The 17,598-nt window shown below is 46.8% G+C and overlaps 1 protein-coding gene across 3 annotated transcripts in view; it reads left to right on the plus strand.

The window, feature by feature from the left end:
- LOC139057174 (sushi, von Willebrand factor type A, EGF and pentraxin domain-containing protein 1-like) overlaps positions 1-17,598 on the plus strand; it is a 239,123-nt gene that overhangs the window by 159,585 nt on the left and 61,940 nt on the right. For all 3 annotated transcript variants that reach the window (XM_070534969.1, XM_070534970.1, XM_070534971.1), the window contains one exon: positions 10,638-10,829. In XM_070534969.1, the coding sequence (XP_070391070.1) occupies positions 10,638-10,829 (192 nt within the window). The remainder of the gene's footprint in view (positions 1-10,637; positions 10,830-17,598) is intronic.

The following is a 17,598-nucleotide window of genomic DNA, read 5'->3' on the forward strand; positions in this document are numbered from 1 at the left end:
TACCAATGTTGCGTTTAATATAATGGTCCCATACAATGCACGTATATTCTAGTTTTCGTCGCACAAGAGCAGTGTGGGTCTTCTAACCCTTGGTGAAACGCAGAGTGATCACGCGTTTACAGGATAAAAAAAGCAGCGTTGCAAAAACTACTTGCGAGTATCCTAGCAATTGGACAGACTATAAGTTCGCGGCAACAACATTTAAACGAACAGTTGCAAATGCGAAAGACAACTTTGATTGCAAGCACTTCCACTTTCTTTCGAAGGCCACCAAGAGCAAAGCACGCTTTCAATTTCTGAGAAATAGAAAAGTCCTTCCGGCACAAATAAACTCTGTGGCACTCCACTTTGTGGTTCCAACACCCCGCGAGTTGGCCAAATTACTGGAATATATAGCTAAAGGTCTAGAAAGCTGCTCTAAGTCGATTTTGCCCTATCAGGCTACGCCGCCTACTCATGATGAATACTTCAAAGAAGTTACACTTTCAGAGCTGAAAAATATACTAACCCAGCTGCCTAATACAGCACCAGGCCCGGTGACATTACTACGGTAATAATAAAAACTTAATTTAAGATATCGCTGCACGCGTCACTTACCACGGTAAACCATTCTATCAAAATTTGTGGATTCCTCCGTAATGGACACTTGCAAAAGCAATCTCATTAATAAAGAAGTAAGGTGCCGGACAGCGTATGACAGCGTATAACAAGTAAGCCTAATGAAGGCCCTTGACAACGCTTGTCTGGCAAAGTCTTAGATAACATTGGGCCAATATCTCTTGCATCTAACCAAATAAAACTCACCGAAAGATTCTTACACGACCGTACAGATAATTGCCTGATAGAGAACACGATTTTGAGCCCACGCCAAATTGGCTTCACACGTGGGGGCTCGATTTGGCGTGCCGATGTCGAGCTAGAAAGTTATATTCAACTATTATAGCGCGATGTCGCAAAAAATGTGCAGCCTTAGTCACTTTGGTATTCACTAAAGCGTATGACAGCGTATAACAAGTAAGCCTAATGAAGGCCCTTGATAATGCTTGTCTGGCAAAGTATTTTGTCGCGTGTGTTTATTAATTCTAAAACACCAGGAAATTTTACTGCTCTCAATGCGGATTGTCTTCATTAATGTACGAACAGTCAAGAGGTACGTCTACCCCAAGGATCAGTCCTATCGCCGTTGGTACTTAATGTTTTACTGAGTGGTGGTGGTGGTGAATTGTAGCAACAGGCGCGTTTAGCCTGGAGATCAACGTCGGAAATTGCTCCGCCCGAGCGTCTCTTACAATACCGCTGAAGGATTTTACCATATGTCCATCAAACCAGTATCTGTTAAGAATTTGATAAGGAGACGTGAAGTTTCTTCGCGGGCTATAACTGAGCCCTCGGGAAATGTAAGGTGGTGCAGGCACGCATGCGGAAGGTCCTTTTTTTGCAGATTCTTCAGGAGAGCGTCCCTTTCATCTCGCCCCGGGTTAAAAATTGGAGGACGCTTAAGCTTCGCCTTCAAGAGTGGAACGCGACAGCGTTCCCGTCGACCCGCCAAGGGGTGTAAGACGGTGGGCTACGGCGCAGCGACTACGCGCCCTGCATCGGACGCGGTGAGCGTCTATAGCAGCGCCGCGTTCGGCGCGGCAACGAAATGTGCGCCTGAGCAAGCGACGCGCGCCTGAGCCTTAGAAACAGCTCGTTTCTAAGGCAACACCGCATTCACTAGAGACGCTTTTGTACCGCTTTGAAGCATCGAACTCGTGGCTGGGACTCCGCGTTCGGCTTTCGAGGAGGAAGGACGCGTGATGGCTCGCTCCGTGCGAGGTTCTTTGGCGGCCGCCGTTGGCCGCGGTGACAGGCTTTCTTCTGCACCCTCGGATTATAGGATGTTGCTGCCTACATTGCCTTCAGGCGAGAGCATGCAGCAGTGCGTTTTTTTGCACGGGGACCTGGCAAGAAGACCATATCGGCTGGAAGATTTTCGCGAACCATTGGAGAACGCTGGTATCATCAAGAACGTCACGGGTATTGGAGCATACCAGATGAATCACGTCTGGCTAGTCAAGTTGCGCAGCAAGGCGGACAAGGATGCCCTGGTGAAAACGGGTGGACTTCAGGTCAAGGGCGGCTTCTGCGCTGTCATTGACCCCGTCCAGCAAGACGTCACCGTGAAAGTGCACTGGGTCGACTTTGCTGTCCAAAGTGAGAGCTTTCGGCAAGCGTTGAGCAGCTTTGGTGACGTCCTTGACGTGTCGAACGACAACTGGTCCGTCGCCGGTTTTGAACATGCGACATCCACGACGAGAGTGGTGCGAATGAGACTTAAGGAAGGTGTTGAGCTTGATGACCTGCCTCATCTTTTCAAGTTGGGAAGTGGCACCGTCCTTCTTGTGGCCCCGGGCCGGTCCCCGCTATGTTTGAGGTGCCGCAGGCAAGGACACATTCGACGGGACTGCCAGACGCCACGATGTGGTGTGTGCCGGGCGTTCGGACACGAAAGTAATGATTGTGCAAGGAGCTACGCCAGAGTAACTAAAACGGCTCTCCCAACAGAAGAAGTACAAGGGAACATAATGGACGCGGAGGAGGCCGAAAAGTCTGCCCCGAACAGCAACACCAAGGAATGCGAAGACAAGGCCCGGGAGACTGACGCCGAGAAAACTGGAGGGACGACACCTGACAGTCGGGACTTGACGAAGGCAACTGAGGAAAGTGCCGAAATAGGCTGCACGCAAGAGTCACTGCCCTTAAGTCAAGCAAGTGAAGAGGAAGACATGAGCGACAGCACCGAGATCACTACGGCCGAATATCAAGCAGACGCTACGGGAGCGACCGCGGGACGCGGGAAGCGTCCCAGAACAGGCATTCCGAAGTTGACGGAGGACAACACCGAACGCAAGGTTAAACGCCTGGAGCGTCAGTGGCACCGCGTTGCTGGCGCCAAGGGTAAAAAATATGTCCCCGAAGTCCGGTCGGCGTCATCATCGCCGGTTCGGGGTCAGGGACGCGATAAGTAATACCCTGGTACTCCCACTGCAAGGTCGAGCCACGGTTAGCGTTGTACTGGTGGCTCGCGCTTACAATCATCATGATTAGTATACCTGCACCATTACGCGTCGGTACGCTCAATGTACGGGGTCTAGGGGCTAGTCGCAAGCAATATCAGGTCAAACGCATAATGCAAGAAAGAGACCTAGATTTGCTTGCGGTCCAGGAGACGAAGGTTAGCAGAGAGGAGGCGACCGAAGGCTTGGTAGCAAAATTTTCTTTGAGGTACAATGTATGCGTGAGCCATGCGGTGGGAACATCAGCCGGGTGTATGTTGTTTGTTAAAAATTCAATTGGCATTGTCGTTGAAACGGTTACAAGTTGCTTGCAAGGACGCTTTGTTTTGTGCGATATTTCTTACGGGGAAGCGAAATTTAGAGTTATTTGTGTCTATGCACCTACAAAGCCGCATGAAAGATGTTTGTTCTTTCGCGAATTGAGTATGTATTTTGATTGTGAGAGGTGTTTGATTGTGTTGGGTGACTACAATTGTGTCCTTAATCAGCAAGACCGTTCAACCACTGCTCGTGTAAATGATGAAAGTGCTGAGTATCTTAAAGAATGCGTGAGCAAATTCTCTTTAAATGATGTGGCACAGTTCGCAAGAGGTGGAAGTCGCCAGCATTTCACACACTTTCAAGGCACCAGCCATGCACGACTAGATCGAGTGTATGTGTGTTCGGAGATAGCGCCTTTGTGTCAGAACTACGATGTTGATGCTGTTTCTTTCAGTGATCATTGTTTAGTGACCTTCGAGATTGGCCAAAAGCAAAAAAGGAAGCTTGAATGGGAAAGATGGAAATTGAATGCCAAGCTTCTCAAGGATGACGTGTTCATAGATGAAACAAAAAAAGAAATACATCAATTTTTTAATGACACACTACGCAGTGCCGCAGAGAAATGGGAGTTATTTAAACAAAGGGTAAAATTGACCGCAATAGAAAGAGGTGGGCATTTGAAGTATCAGGCTCAAAAACATGAACAGATGTTGCGGCAGGAGCTCGAAGACTTGGTGCGAATCGAAACAGCTAATCCGGGGTTGGTGACACAAGAACTGCAAGTCATTAAAAGAAAACTAGAAAGCTTAGAGGAGGATAAATACAGAGGCGCAATTATACGAGCACGAGCCGAAAAATACCTAGCGGGGGAAGTACCCACAAAGCGAGCTTTGTCGGATGAAAAGGCATACGCCCGAGGAAATGAAATATTGGAAATAGAATATAATGGTAGGATATTCAGAGAACAGAAAGTTATCATGACGGCATTTGAAAGTTACTATAGAGATTTGTTTGCTTGTCGTGAGCCAAAGGCTCCGGGCTACGAGGATGACTTTCTGGCAGAAATGCCGACGCTAGGCAAAGAGGAAACGAATTTATTAGAAATGAATATTAGTATGGAAGAGATTGAGAGGGCTATCGGGGAACTAAGCTCGGGCAAATCTCCTGGTCCGGATGGGATTACCGCGGCATTTTACAAGGCGTTCAAGACGGACATGGCAGCAGCATTGCATGAAGTATTTTCAGAGGCACTCGAGCGGGGGACTTTACCACCATCGTTCAATCGTGCGCACACAGTACTTATCCCAAAAGGCAAAGAAAAAAATTTACTACGTAATGTAACGGGATACAGGCCAATTACGTTGACTAATGTTGACTACAAGGTTTTCATGAAAGTTCTTGCAGCAAGGCTGCAGGGAGTTATACGGAAGTTAGTTGGGCCGCATCAGACATGCGGCATCAGAGGTAGGAAAATATTTACAAATATTCATACAGCTAGAAGCATTTTAGAATATTGCGATAGCGCTCTCCTCAAAGTAGCGATGCTGCAAATAGACCTAGCTAAGGCTTTTGATATGGTACCACATAGTGTTCTCTTTTTATTAATTAATTATGTAGGGCTTGGTTCCGTCATGTGTAAAGGCATCAAAATGGCATATCAAAGCTCATGTACCAATTTAATTGTTAATGGTGAACTATCACAACGCATACAAGTACTTTCTTCCGTTCGACAGGGTTGCCCGTTAAGTCCGTTACTTTTTGCTTTATTTTTGGAGCCGCTTTGTAGAAAAATAGTTAATAGTACAGAAATCAGGGGGTTTAAGATACAGTCCTGGGAAGTACGTGTTCTAGCTTATGCAGATGACGTTGCCCTATTCGCTGCAGATGGGGAGAGTGTTAGCTCATTATTAAGAATTACTGAAAGGTTTTGCGAGAAAAGCGGCAGTGAAATCAATAAGCAAAAGAGTATTGGTCTCTGGCATGGCCATTGGACTGCCACGCCCGGTGTTTTTGAAAATATTCGATGGCTCACGACACCTAGCACTTACCTGGGGGTACCTTTGGATGGGTATCGTGAGAACGAGTCACTTTGGCTCGAAAAAACGGATGAAATGCGTGCGATGGCCGAAGCATTGGGTGGCCGTGAGTTGTCGATTTTTGCACGTGCCACTATTTGTAACGTTTTTCTCGTTGCGAAAATTATGTATCTTCTGCAGGCACTGTATTGTACACGTAAGCACATTCAAAAATTTCACCGAATATTTGCCACGTTTATCTGGTGTTCGACGTGGGAGCGAACATCAAGGACAAATTTGTTTCGTCGAGTAAAGAAAGGCGGTCTGTCGGTGTGCCACTTGTTTCTTCAGCAAGTAGTATCACGTTTCATATTGATAAGGGACGAAAGAGACCCGTTTCTATGTTGTTTTTTTCAAACCATGTTAACAGTTTCTATGCCTGAATTTTTTGTTTCTTCAGCCATTGACCCTCACTACACAATTTCAAAGTTCTTGCGTGAAGTTGTAACGTCCTATCGCTTCCTTAGGGCGAGATTTTCCCTTGAGTACCTCTCCAATGTAAAAAGAAAGCGTCTTATGAAGGATCTCATTGAAAGTGTGTTCCCTGTTCCATTATATCGGTTAAATTTTCAACAAGGGCCTGGGCAAGACGTACTTAAAAGGGTTAAAAATATGTGTATACCGGCGAACGTGAAAACATTCTTCTTCAAGCTTCACACGGGAACCTTGCCTGTTAAAACGTGGCTAGAGGAAAGAGGGATTTATGTGCCATGGGGAAGCAGATGCTTTCTGTGCAACAAAGCTGAAACGATTGAACATGTTTTCATTGCTTGTAATAATGCCATATTCTTTTGGGATATATTACAGAGAACGTTAAAGATAGACCTACCCCTCAATCCACATGGCATTCGTTTTTTACCCCCTGAACGCGATTTTGAACAGATGGATGTTATCTTTTTACTTGGACTGCACGCAGTATGGCGTAGTCTGTTGGCATATAGACATTGCGATGTTAAAGGCCGAACTGTGTATGAATATTTTGTGGAAATGGTTGTGAAGGTGCGTGACGTGTACAAGATGAATGACTGCGATGAAGCTGTGTTGTCAATGCTGGATACTTTGACACACATAAAACGAGTGTGATCTATGATCACAAACACTTTTGAGGCTTGTAGCCAAGCTGGAAATAAAGAAAAAAAAAGAACTCGTGGCTGAGTGGTAGAGTCTCCGTCTCACACTCCGGAGACCCTGGTTCGATTCCCACCCAGCCCATGTTGCAAGTTGTTTTTTATTCATGAAGTGTCTGCTGGCATTTATCGCTCACGGCCAACGCCTACGACGCCGACACCGACGCCACCGGCTTTTCTGCGACACGAGCTCCTTAACGCTGTCGCGTTAATAACCAGGCCGGTGTACTAGCGGATCCTGTCCTTATTCGATATAGAAGTGAGGCTTCCTCTCGGTGAAATCTCTTGGTTACGCAGGGCATTTGCGGTGGAACCCAAAGCGACTCAAAGTGATTTCAAATGTCAGATTTTTTTCACTTGATTGCTCTTTGGAGCCTTGACTTTGGGAGGATGATAGAGTGCTGTGTATGCAAGCGCGTCACCTTTTTCGTTGCCAGAAATACCAATGTGGGGGGGAATCCACTGAAACATTACTGTAAAGCCTTTGTTGTTGAGTTCTTTCACTATGGCTAGTGATTTGCGTGGGAACTAGAGGGATGGCAGACCACCCTATAGTTGTAGTAATGCGGCCTTTGAGTCCGTAAGGACAGCCACATTCAGTGGAGGCACAGTCTTTAGTTTGCGCAAAGCAGAAGCTATTGCTACGCCTTCCACAACTGTTGACGAGGCTATACAGTCCAAACGGCCAGACCACGTATATCTTAGAGGGGGGATATAGAATGTAGCTGCGCAGCGGTCTTCGTCTGCTTTGACACAGCCATCTGTGTATACTTGTAGGTGATTCGGGTAAGTCGTTTTCAAATGTTCCAGGGCTAGTGACTTGGCTTCTGCAGATGGAATGCAGCTCTTTGACTGTAATCGTGGTACACTTAAGTTGCATATGATGTCCTCGAATGTCCAGGGTGGCTCTATCATTTCCCTCTGTCTCAAGCAGCGCCATCCTAAGACGCGAAGCGTGTTCAGTGCTGCATAAAAATGTGAGCGTGGCGTATTACCTATACGTCGTAACAGGGCTTTGCCGGGCGTAGACTCACTCAATCGTAGTAGCTGGATCACGAGAGCCTAATACCCGTGTCACACGGGCGTTTGGAAGGCCTTCCAACCGATAGACAGTTGACTCAAAGGTCAAGTTCGAGCTGCTACACGGGCGGTTTCGACGGCCGCCGAGTCAATTCTCTATCGAGTCAACGGAGCACCTTACAACTCCATCGAAATCTCGATGGCCTTTGAGCAACGGAAACGGAAACAGTGCGAACATGCCCTCTCGTTCACAATGGGCTCGTACAATCAGTTGGAAAGAACAAATCAAACCAAAATTCTCTAAAAATACTATATATGAGTGTTATTAATTATTCAATAAAGTATTTTTGCTACTTGATATGCGCAATCTGCACATACTCTCGACAACAGCGACATGCAGCGACGCAAACGTTGCAGCAGTTTCGCTACTCAACAACTTAAAAGCTAAACATATATGTATGGCAATGTATAAACATTTCTTTAAATGCATAAACAAACATAAAAGAAATTATAGGGCTCTTAAGTGGTTTTAATGTTGCTTAACCTTTCGGTACATGAAAACGAAAGTAAAGATCCGCAGCGCCACACAATTTTACGAGAAACGCCTGAACCACTCAACGGCCTTTCGAAAGTGCCGTGTAGCAGCGCGACAACTCCTTTGACTCGATAGAGTTGTGGCATTTCGAAGGCCGTCGACTGGAAGGCCTTCCAAATGTGCCCGTGTGACACAGGTATAAGAAGCCTGAATTCGCAGAGGGTGTCACTCAGCTTCGAAGAGCACTTTCTTGTTTGAAGCTGGCTGAGGGACTCCTAGGCAAAGTCGAGTACCTTTTCTGTGGATGGCTTCTAAGCACTCGTATTGGCTATCTGAGGGTGACATCAGAGGTAGCTGGTGACATAGCTGGTGACATCAGAGGAAGCATGGCGCTTCCGTTCGGAAATGTCGGAATACTTTCGTTTCCATGTACGACATAACCAACTATTGACCTGGAACTTGGAAGACCAGCCTCGGACAGGGCCAATATTGGCACAGGCATGTTGCGTAAGAAAAGCGACAGTTCAGGTAAATGGCACGCAAGACCCGCACAGTTCCATTGCATAATAAATGGCAGCTTTCGGCGAGATGGTGAACATTGTGTCCTGACCGCATCCATATTGCTATGGGCTGTTGCGTACTCCAGGGTAGCGAATCGTCTGCTGCCGAGGAGTAGCGTCGCCTGCCTATCGAAGCTCGACCGACGTCACTTATTGAGTAGCGTGACGTTGTCGGCGGGCTGCAGGCATGCGGTAGACCATGGCGACCAAGCAACGGCGAGACGATTTCTAGTGCGAAACTTGCACGATTTATTCAAAGGTAGATGAAAGAAAATGAGAAGAGCATGAAGTGTTTTAAAGTGCATTTCGGAGCCCCTTAAATAGGCTCTCTACAATCGTGGGCGAGATCTTGCTTCCGTCGACGTCATGTGAACGGCACAGAAAGAGCTGCTGCAGAGAGGAGCGTGCTGCAGAGAGGACCTTTACCGAGCTTGCTGCAGAGAGGAACCTGCAGAGAGCCTCCTGGAATTGTAGACGCCTGTCCGTCTCTTTTGCGTGTTGCGGGTTCGTGGAAGTTCTCCTCTAGGCCCAATTCGAGGAAAGGGCCTCTCTAAACTCGTACACCCACGAACACATACACACACAAAAGAGGCCTGTACGCTGCGGGGATTCCGGCAGACAAGCAGACACTCGAAACGGTCATGACAAATTAGGGAGTCACGCTTCATTTCGACGAGGCCTGGTGGAAGAAAGTCGGGTGAGAGAAAGTTTTTTGTGCACGAGGTGCGGGACGCCAACCCTAACAGTACTTTAAGAAGAGGCAGAGCTTAGAATCACTGACTCGAGAGCCAGGACTCGAGCATGCCCTTCATCGAGCTCGCCGGCATCTTCTCTATGTGTGATCGCAAGGCCTTGAAGAGAGCACGTAGCACCTGCTGACAGTCCTCTTGTGGTTTTTTTCATCGGAACGCGATTGGGGTCGCTGCAGTGCAGACACATACCTTCTCTGTTCCGGTTGTTCAGAAGTCTTCTCGTCTACGGGGCCTCTGTTCGTTGATTTGACTGCTTTAGCTGGTCCGCTGCGCGATGACACCACTGTGTCCTGGATTGCTGGAGAAGGCTTCAGGCTTGGGAAATCAGTTTCACTCTTTGAGCTACATTTTAATTCGTCTGACTCTCTGCGACTTTCCGCCTTTTTCCTCGTCGTATTTTTTTCATCCTTTCCTGTTGGCCCAAAGATCAACATTTTCGTTCGCTTTATTGCCGCCGCCCACATAGGACCATTGCTATAACTAGCTGGATCCCGCCACCTCGTGCTTAGCAAAGCGACATCAGAGCCGATGGGGGAATCTTCGTGGTTCTCGTACCATGCTCGAGCCGAGCCTTCAAGTGAGATATAAAAATTCTTGAACTTATGGCGCTCATCCCCGTCATTAAACGTGGCCACCCATTTGAAACGGTGTAGCTGCAGCTGTCTCCATAATCAGCTACGGTCTGCGTCCGAGGTGGTTGTTACTGCGACTTTTTAAGACAGGTAAAGCGCAGAAATACGGAGAGCGGAAAGAAGGAGGACATATAAAGCGCTACTTCCAACTGAATTTATTGCGCAAGATAATCCTTATGTATGCATTACCATTCATAGCCACACGCATGCGTCTGAAAACGTTCCGTATCTAGATAGCTGACTAACACCATTGCCCATACAGGTGACGTCCTTTTAGAGCGCAGCTCTTAAGCGCGCGTTCCGGCGTGGAGCGTCGGTGTCGGCTTCCCTCGGCGTAACCGAGCGAACGAGCACCGCGAAGGATGAAAGAGCGAACGTGGAGCGCAGCGGGGGAAGAGAGACGGCGAGCCCCCCCTCCCTTATGGCATGCCTCGTAGAAAGATTGCGATTTTGGCATGTAAAATAAAAACCCACACTTGACTCCTTTTTATTGTTTGGTTGCGGGCAAATTCTTAGGATACACGAGACTTCCGGCAACACCCGTGCATATCAGTCGACGCCATGACAAGAGCTGTCGAGCCATGATGTGCGTGTATTATTTTTTTCACGCATGCAGCTGTGCCGACGGACCGGTGGACTGTGAGGGACAACCCACGAGACTGCGACCGCTTCTGCCGCGGGACGATGGCCGGAGGGCGCTCCTGCTGCGACAAGAACGCGGTGTGTGGTTGCTCCCTGTCGACGGGCCTCAGTGCCTGCCTGTGCGGACCTGGATTCTACGGGAGCGGGCTCCATTCACAGTGCACACGTGAGTGACACATTCGTTGATTGATTGATTGATTGATTGATTGATTGATTACTAATTGATTACTTGATTGATTGATTGATTGATTGATTGATTGATTGATTGATTGATTGATTGATTGATTGATTGATTGATTGATTGATTGATTGATTGATTGATTGATTGATTGATTGATTGATTGATTCTCAAGAAGAATGTGATAAGGGGAACTATCTTCAATACATGGTTACTGGGAGATTTGGCGCCGGCGGCTCATTTCACATTAAATTCGAATGCAAGCAGATGATCCACAAGATACGAATAAAGCTAGGAATGGTTCAAGGTAAGCTAATAGAACACGGTATGTGCGTGCGTGCCTGTCTCGCATGGTTCGCCTACCTCTAATGCGAAAGAGTGGACGAATCTGTGGGTGCTTTCGTTTGCCCGAAACAAAAGTTAATGTGTGGAACAGAGCACTGAGCAAAAGTGCTTTTAAACTCTAAAAAGCAAGGGAATTCATGGGGGATATTTCACCCATGCACTTATCGCGAAAGAATACATTTTCATAAACGAATGATTCAGTATAGCATTTGAAAGAGTAATGGCGCGCTAGCTTGATGTGCAAGAATACCGCCATTCAAGGCACATTCATCTCGACCAGACGACCTGTGGATCAGGTAAATATAAAGGCAGTTCGAAACAGCCCTTATGTCGTTGTGTGGCAATTTTCTAACTGCATGTGACAGCGTTGTCTAAATAGCATCATGCCTTAAGCCAGGAGCTTCTTCCAATATGGCGGCACGCCGCTCCACGTGTGTAACTTGCTTGTAGAGAATTAGCATGGCAGAACCGACGTGACCTTGCGCACAATTACTAAGGAAGCTTAAGAGCAAGCTTTAGCTCGGGTTCTCCTATCTAAATACATGTAAAAGGAGAATTCGTTTGACTCAGCAGCCACTGCACCGAATTTGACAAGGTTTGCTGCATTTGAAAGAAAAGCTTAAAATCTACAGACTTTTGGTTTCGAATTTTTTATTTAGTGCGTCAATCGTTTATAAAAGAATAGCAAAAATCGCAAATTTCCAGAAAATGAGACTATCAAGTTTACAACCCTGTAACTCAGCAAGAAAAATTATATAACAATGCTGTGAATTGCATCTAATAGTACATATAAAGCGGACAAAGTTGTTAAACGTGAATCTCAAAAATTTATTAATATGGAAATGCAGCTTTTGCAGAACCCTTGCACAAAACGTAACGAATTCACGTAAGATATAAATTGGCTCATAGAATTTGTCCGCTTTGAGTGATCTAATAGATGCCGTTTACAGAACCGCGATATTTGTTTTTCGTACAGAGTTAATAATTTGTAAACTTGGCGCTTGTGTATTTTTTAATTTCAGTCTTTTTGAATATCCTTGTAACAAAATTAAACATCTAAATCAGCATGCCGTTAACAACAGTCTCTAGAATTTAACTTTGTCTCTCAAATACAACAAATTTAAATAAAATCGCCCCATTTGTGATCTCAGAAAAACGTTTTTGCGTCTTAAATTTATTTAAATACGCCGCGTCAAAGTTGGGCCCGAGCTAAAGCTTTCTCTAAAGAGTTTCTGCGTTTCACATGTATTTGAATAGGCCGCATCGGAGTTGGGCCCGAGCTAAAACTTTAGCTCAAGCCTAACTCCGACGCGGCCTATTCACATACATCTAAAACACAAGAACGTTTTTCTCACATAACCCCTGGACCTATTTTAATAGAATTTGTTGCATTTGAGAGAAAAAGTTAAATTCAAGTGGCTTTTGGAAGCAGCATTTCGCTTTAGGGCTTGAATTTTGTTAAACAGATTTTGAAAAATTTGAGGAGGGCGCTCGATCGTGATGCTCTGGAGCGAGCGGACGTGTTCTTATCCTGCTCGATGCCCGTTACTCGCCATATAGGCAATTGTTCCCATGCCATGGTGATACTGGACAGTGCTCCCCGACTGTCCAAGCCAGTTCTTGTGAAGGTGGGTCATCCAGTGATCACTTTAGTGGCTTTTTGCATCGCCAAGTGTACAGGAACGCTGGGTCGTGTTAGACCTAGCGTCATCCGACGCTCCTCGACAACACCGCGCTAATGCGAACCCGTTAAGCCAAGAAGAATGGAATACTCCGTTGCTGGTGAAGACGTCTCCCAGCAACAACTCTCCGAAGAGGGCTGGGGACGAGTCCCGGGACACCACCAGAAGTGCAGCCACCTCGGTTCCAGGCAATCCGCCCGCGGCTAAAACGCGGGAAGAAATGGCGCCAAATGGAAGCCACAGGATTCAACCTCATCGAAGGCGCGTCCCAAATTCCCTCCGCCGGCAGCAAGTCAGCTCTACGCCCTCGCAGAGCGACCCTTCCTCGCCTTCCGGCAGACTGCCATAATGTAGTCGTGTGACCAAGAGGCTTTGAGTTTCAGGCTTACAGCCCAAGAGCAGTTCATCAGGCAATCGCTATCTCAGTGAATCTAGACCCTGTACTGGTATTAAAGGAAGATTGTGTTCGAGTCAACCCATGCAACAACACGATCACTATCGGCACCGAAAATCCCGACCACTTCAGAAGTTATCGCCGCTTGCAATTTGTCATTCTGGAAGGCAAGGATTTTCCGACTATGCCATATGTTCCATCACCCGGCGAGTCGTTCACGGTTATTATGTACGGAGCCTACCACCTGAGAAAAACGCCCAGTGAAGTACTGGATGCTGTAGTAAGTCGCAACCCAGAATCGCCAATAATTTCTGCACGAAGGATTGGCAAACCTCGTTTCGTTTTCGTCGCATTTCCCGGCAAACCTGCGCCCTTCGAACTTTACTACGGGTCGGCATTGTTACAGGGCAATAAATTCCGAGAAAATGTCGAGACATGCTTTAATTGCCGCATGATTGGACACCGCGCTGATGTCTTCAGCAAGCCGCAGCAGCAGCTGTGCCACAGCTGCGGCGAACAACACCCACCGCCAGGCCCTAACGAACCACCCCACTGCACTCCCAAGTGCATTGCTTGTGGAGGCGCACATGCAACATTGAGCAAATACTGCAAGTACTGCTTCGCAGATCAACTTAAGCCCGCTGCGCCGAAGAACTGGAACTCCAAAGCTGGACCACGACGTGAATCAAGGCCAAGGCAACGCCAAGAGAAGACGAGTGAACAAGGAACGCAATACGCCGCCTGTGACCGGTCTAGCTCATTTCCACCTATATGCGGAAGGTGGCGTCACCTTTCCGCGAAAGAAGTAACAGCAAGGGGCCGGAAGGCATAGGCAAGCCCGAGAAACAGGTGAGCTGGGTAGCCAGGGTCCCCCAAGAGAAGTCCCAGAAGCAGGAAATAGATAAATTGACTCCCCTTTTGAGGAAATTCTCCAAGCCATTCCAAACATAAATAAGCACCTTGACTCTGTGGATCAGCGGATAGCAGCTAATCAGGCTAACATTAGCAATCTATTCGCCAATCCGCCAAATGTCTGCGCTGGTAACCCGCGCCCTAGGACCATGGACGACCAAACCATGGACACTACGGGCAGCAGCAATGGGCTCAAACGCCCTGCAACTTCTGATCGGGAACCCCAAGCCAAAAAGATGGCGGAAGCCCCTTCAGATAGGGAACCCACATCTAAATCTGTAACCATGCCAAAAGCCGATGCCGAATGTATCAGTTACGTAATAGCTTGAGGAGAAAGTTGAAAACATGTTTCTCATCTTTCACTCTCAAATCATGCAACGACTTCAATCCCTTCAACCACTGCAAAGCCCGCTTCCAGCACCGAAAATTCAACCCCCACGCATAGTACTCCCATCCCTCAGCCAACATGGCTCCGCTCAGCCAGGCAATTCAGGTATGACGTGTAACTGCAGGGGATATCGAAACAAGAAAGCCGACATGCAGTTCCACATTCAAAGCCTTCAAAAATATCCCGAGATTATAGCCGTTCAAGAAACTAACGCCGCGTAAAATTACCTGGCTATAAGGTTTTCCAGTCTCTCATTGATGACCGCACAGGATGATTCCCTTCCACTGCAATGCTCATTCAGAGCAATATGGTAGCAATTCAGCACAGCATCGCCAGAACAACAGTACCCTATACACTCATCGAAATCATTCCACAGGGTAAGGAAAACATTAGTTGCTTTGTCCTAAATGTATACAGTTCGCCTAGGGACAAAGGCACTTTGCTTCCAGGTCTGCTTCAGAAGGTTGCTAGAATAGCAGGAAGAGCCCAACTTCTTTTAGTGGGAGACTTTAATGCCCAACGTACCGCATGGGGCTACGGAAGATGCAATACCAAAGAAACCAAATTCGGATTGCAGCACAGAATCTTTGCCTCTATTTTCTCAATGACGCGCGAATTGCCACTAGAATTGGCAACAGTGTCAGTGTCGATACATCTCCAGACCTCTCACTGTGCAGAAACATAGGGTATATTCGATGGCTCAACACATGTATCTCACTTGGCAGCGATTATTAGGTCATCTAAACAACTTTCCAAATAGAAGCAAGAAAAACACCCAAAAGCAACTCCAAAATAGCGGATTGGGACAAATTTCGCAAAATTCGGGAGCAAACCGCTGCAACTGATATATCTAACCTGAAAAATTGGATATCCGATCTTGCCTCAGATGTAGAATGTAGAATTCGGTAATAATGGCTTACACAGTGGAATAATTCTTGAACACAAGGAGATGGAAGGCATAATCTGCTATGCCCTTAATGACATGTGCAACTTTATCGGGTTCGGACATCTTCGCATCCACTTTGCGGCACAGAGCGAGCACGTCCTGGATGTACGTGAGGTAGGATTCAGTGCACGTCTGGACACGCGAAGCGAGGTGTTTTTAGGTGGTGCGCTGACGTCCAACAGGATTGCCAAACAAATCTCTGAGCTTCTGTTTACAAATGTCCCCGCTGGTAAGTTCCTCCTCGTGGTTCTGAAACTAGACGCGTGCCATGCCCGCGAGGTAAAATATCAAATTAGCGAGCATGATGGTCTGGCCCCAGTGGTTGCTGGCGCTCACCCACCCATATAGTTGAAGCCAGTCTTCCCCATCAGTGTCATCGGTGCCAAAAAAGGTTCCTGTGTCGCGGGGTTGTGCAAGAATGACGGTGGGCGTGGGTCCCGACGAGCCCGAAGCATCCTCGCCTACAGCTGGCATTGTAGATGCAGCCAAGGAGCGCCAGCTGCTTAAATCCGTCTTGATAATAATCCCGCAACATCCACCAAAAATGTTACCATAATTAAAAAACAGTCAGACATACATTTACAGGATATTTACAATAATTGTAGCAGCTGACAAGATGGTAGTCGTTGTTGTTGTTGTTGTTGTTGTTGTTGTTGTTGTTGTTGTTGTTGTTGTTGTTGTTGTTGTTGTTGTTGTTGTTGTTGTTGTTGTTGTTGTTGTTGTTGTTGTCCTTAGTGGCCGTGGCACATACCCACAGTGGGGGATTGGCCAAGAATCGGGCGGTTTAATTAGGTGCCTAAAAATAATAATGATAACAAGGGAGTTAACAATTTGGGCGTGCGAGTACAAGATGGTAGACAGTGCGTGAAGTCCAGAGCGTCGTCTTCTTTCGACCAAGAAGAAAACACCTTCTTCGTCAGCAAGTCACAATATTATACGCTTGTGTGCTTCCTCCTACACGACAATATACTGCACGATGACCCACGTGGTTGCACAAGAAACATCTGAGTACCTTAGGTAACGCACCTTGCCTAACTTGCTTTATATCCTCTTCTGTTTTTCTTGTTTCATCATTTGTTTGCCTAGGTTCTTTAAGCCTCGCGCTACCAGAAATTGATCTGCACATTCAGCGAAGTCATCTGCGCGATTCAATTAACGTTCCTTCAAAAAAACATTGAGTTTTGGGCTACAAGTAAGAAATTTTTCGGTCAAGCGATTTCTCGGTCACAATGCGCTCCCTGGCTCCTTCATATGTCACCTGTGTATCTGCCATTTCCATCCATCTATCAAAATCGTTTACCAGTCTCTGATTGTTCTGGTTTACAATTCCGGAATTTCCCACGGAATCCTTCTGAAGTAAGCCTGAATCTCTCCAGTAGAGCTTTCTTGACATTGTCGTAGTCCATTGACTCAGCTGCTGGCATTCTCGTGAACATGTTCAAGGCTTTAACTACTAAACAGAAACTGAGTGCTGTCGCCCACACGGTTCACTCCCAACATTGTCCCACAGCAATTCTTTCAAAACAACGCAGATAAGCGTCAAAGTCGTCTCTCTTGTCGTTAAATGGAGCCATTAATTTCGGGAACAAATCGTCTTTGTTCTCTGTGGCTCCATCTCCAAAGAAACAGACGATCTGTCCGCGTCATCCCTTCTGACAGACGCGTTAGCCAAACGTAACTTCAACAACGGAATTTTCCTTCCGGCTTCGCGTATCTCGAGCTTCTTGTTGCACTCAATCGAAAAGGCTACGCAATTTCTCGTGGATTAGTCCCAGAGAACTGGATACCGTAACAGCTTCTCATAATCCTTGTTCTCGCGAAGTGTGAGACCGAGTATTCAGGAAATATATCCTGGTAGGATCACCAATATCTTGTCAAGGTCTCAAGGTGTTAAGCACAACGCAACGAACGTCTGAACCAAGAAAAGCTCTGAAGTGACATAAACACCAAAGGACAATATATCCATATTGCAGAAATTAACAGCGCAGAACAGACAAGGACGAAGAAAAAGAAGGTTACGACACTGGCGCTTAACCTCATGTTCTGCCTTTCCTTCGTCCTTGTCTGCTTTGCGCTGGTAATTTTCGAAA

This window comes from Dermacentor albipictus, chromosome 3, assembly GCF_038994185.2.
Source record: "Dermacentor albipictus isolate Rhodes 1998 colony chromosome 3, USDA_Dalb.pri_finalv2, whole genome shotgun sequence".
Classification (NCBI taxonomy): domain Eukaryota; kingdom Metazoa; phylum Arthropoda; class Arachnida; order Ixodida; family Ixodidae; genus Dermacentor; species Dermacentor albipictus.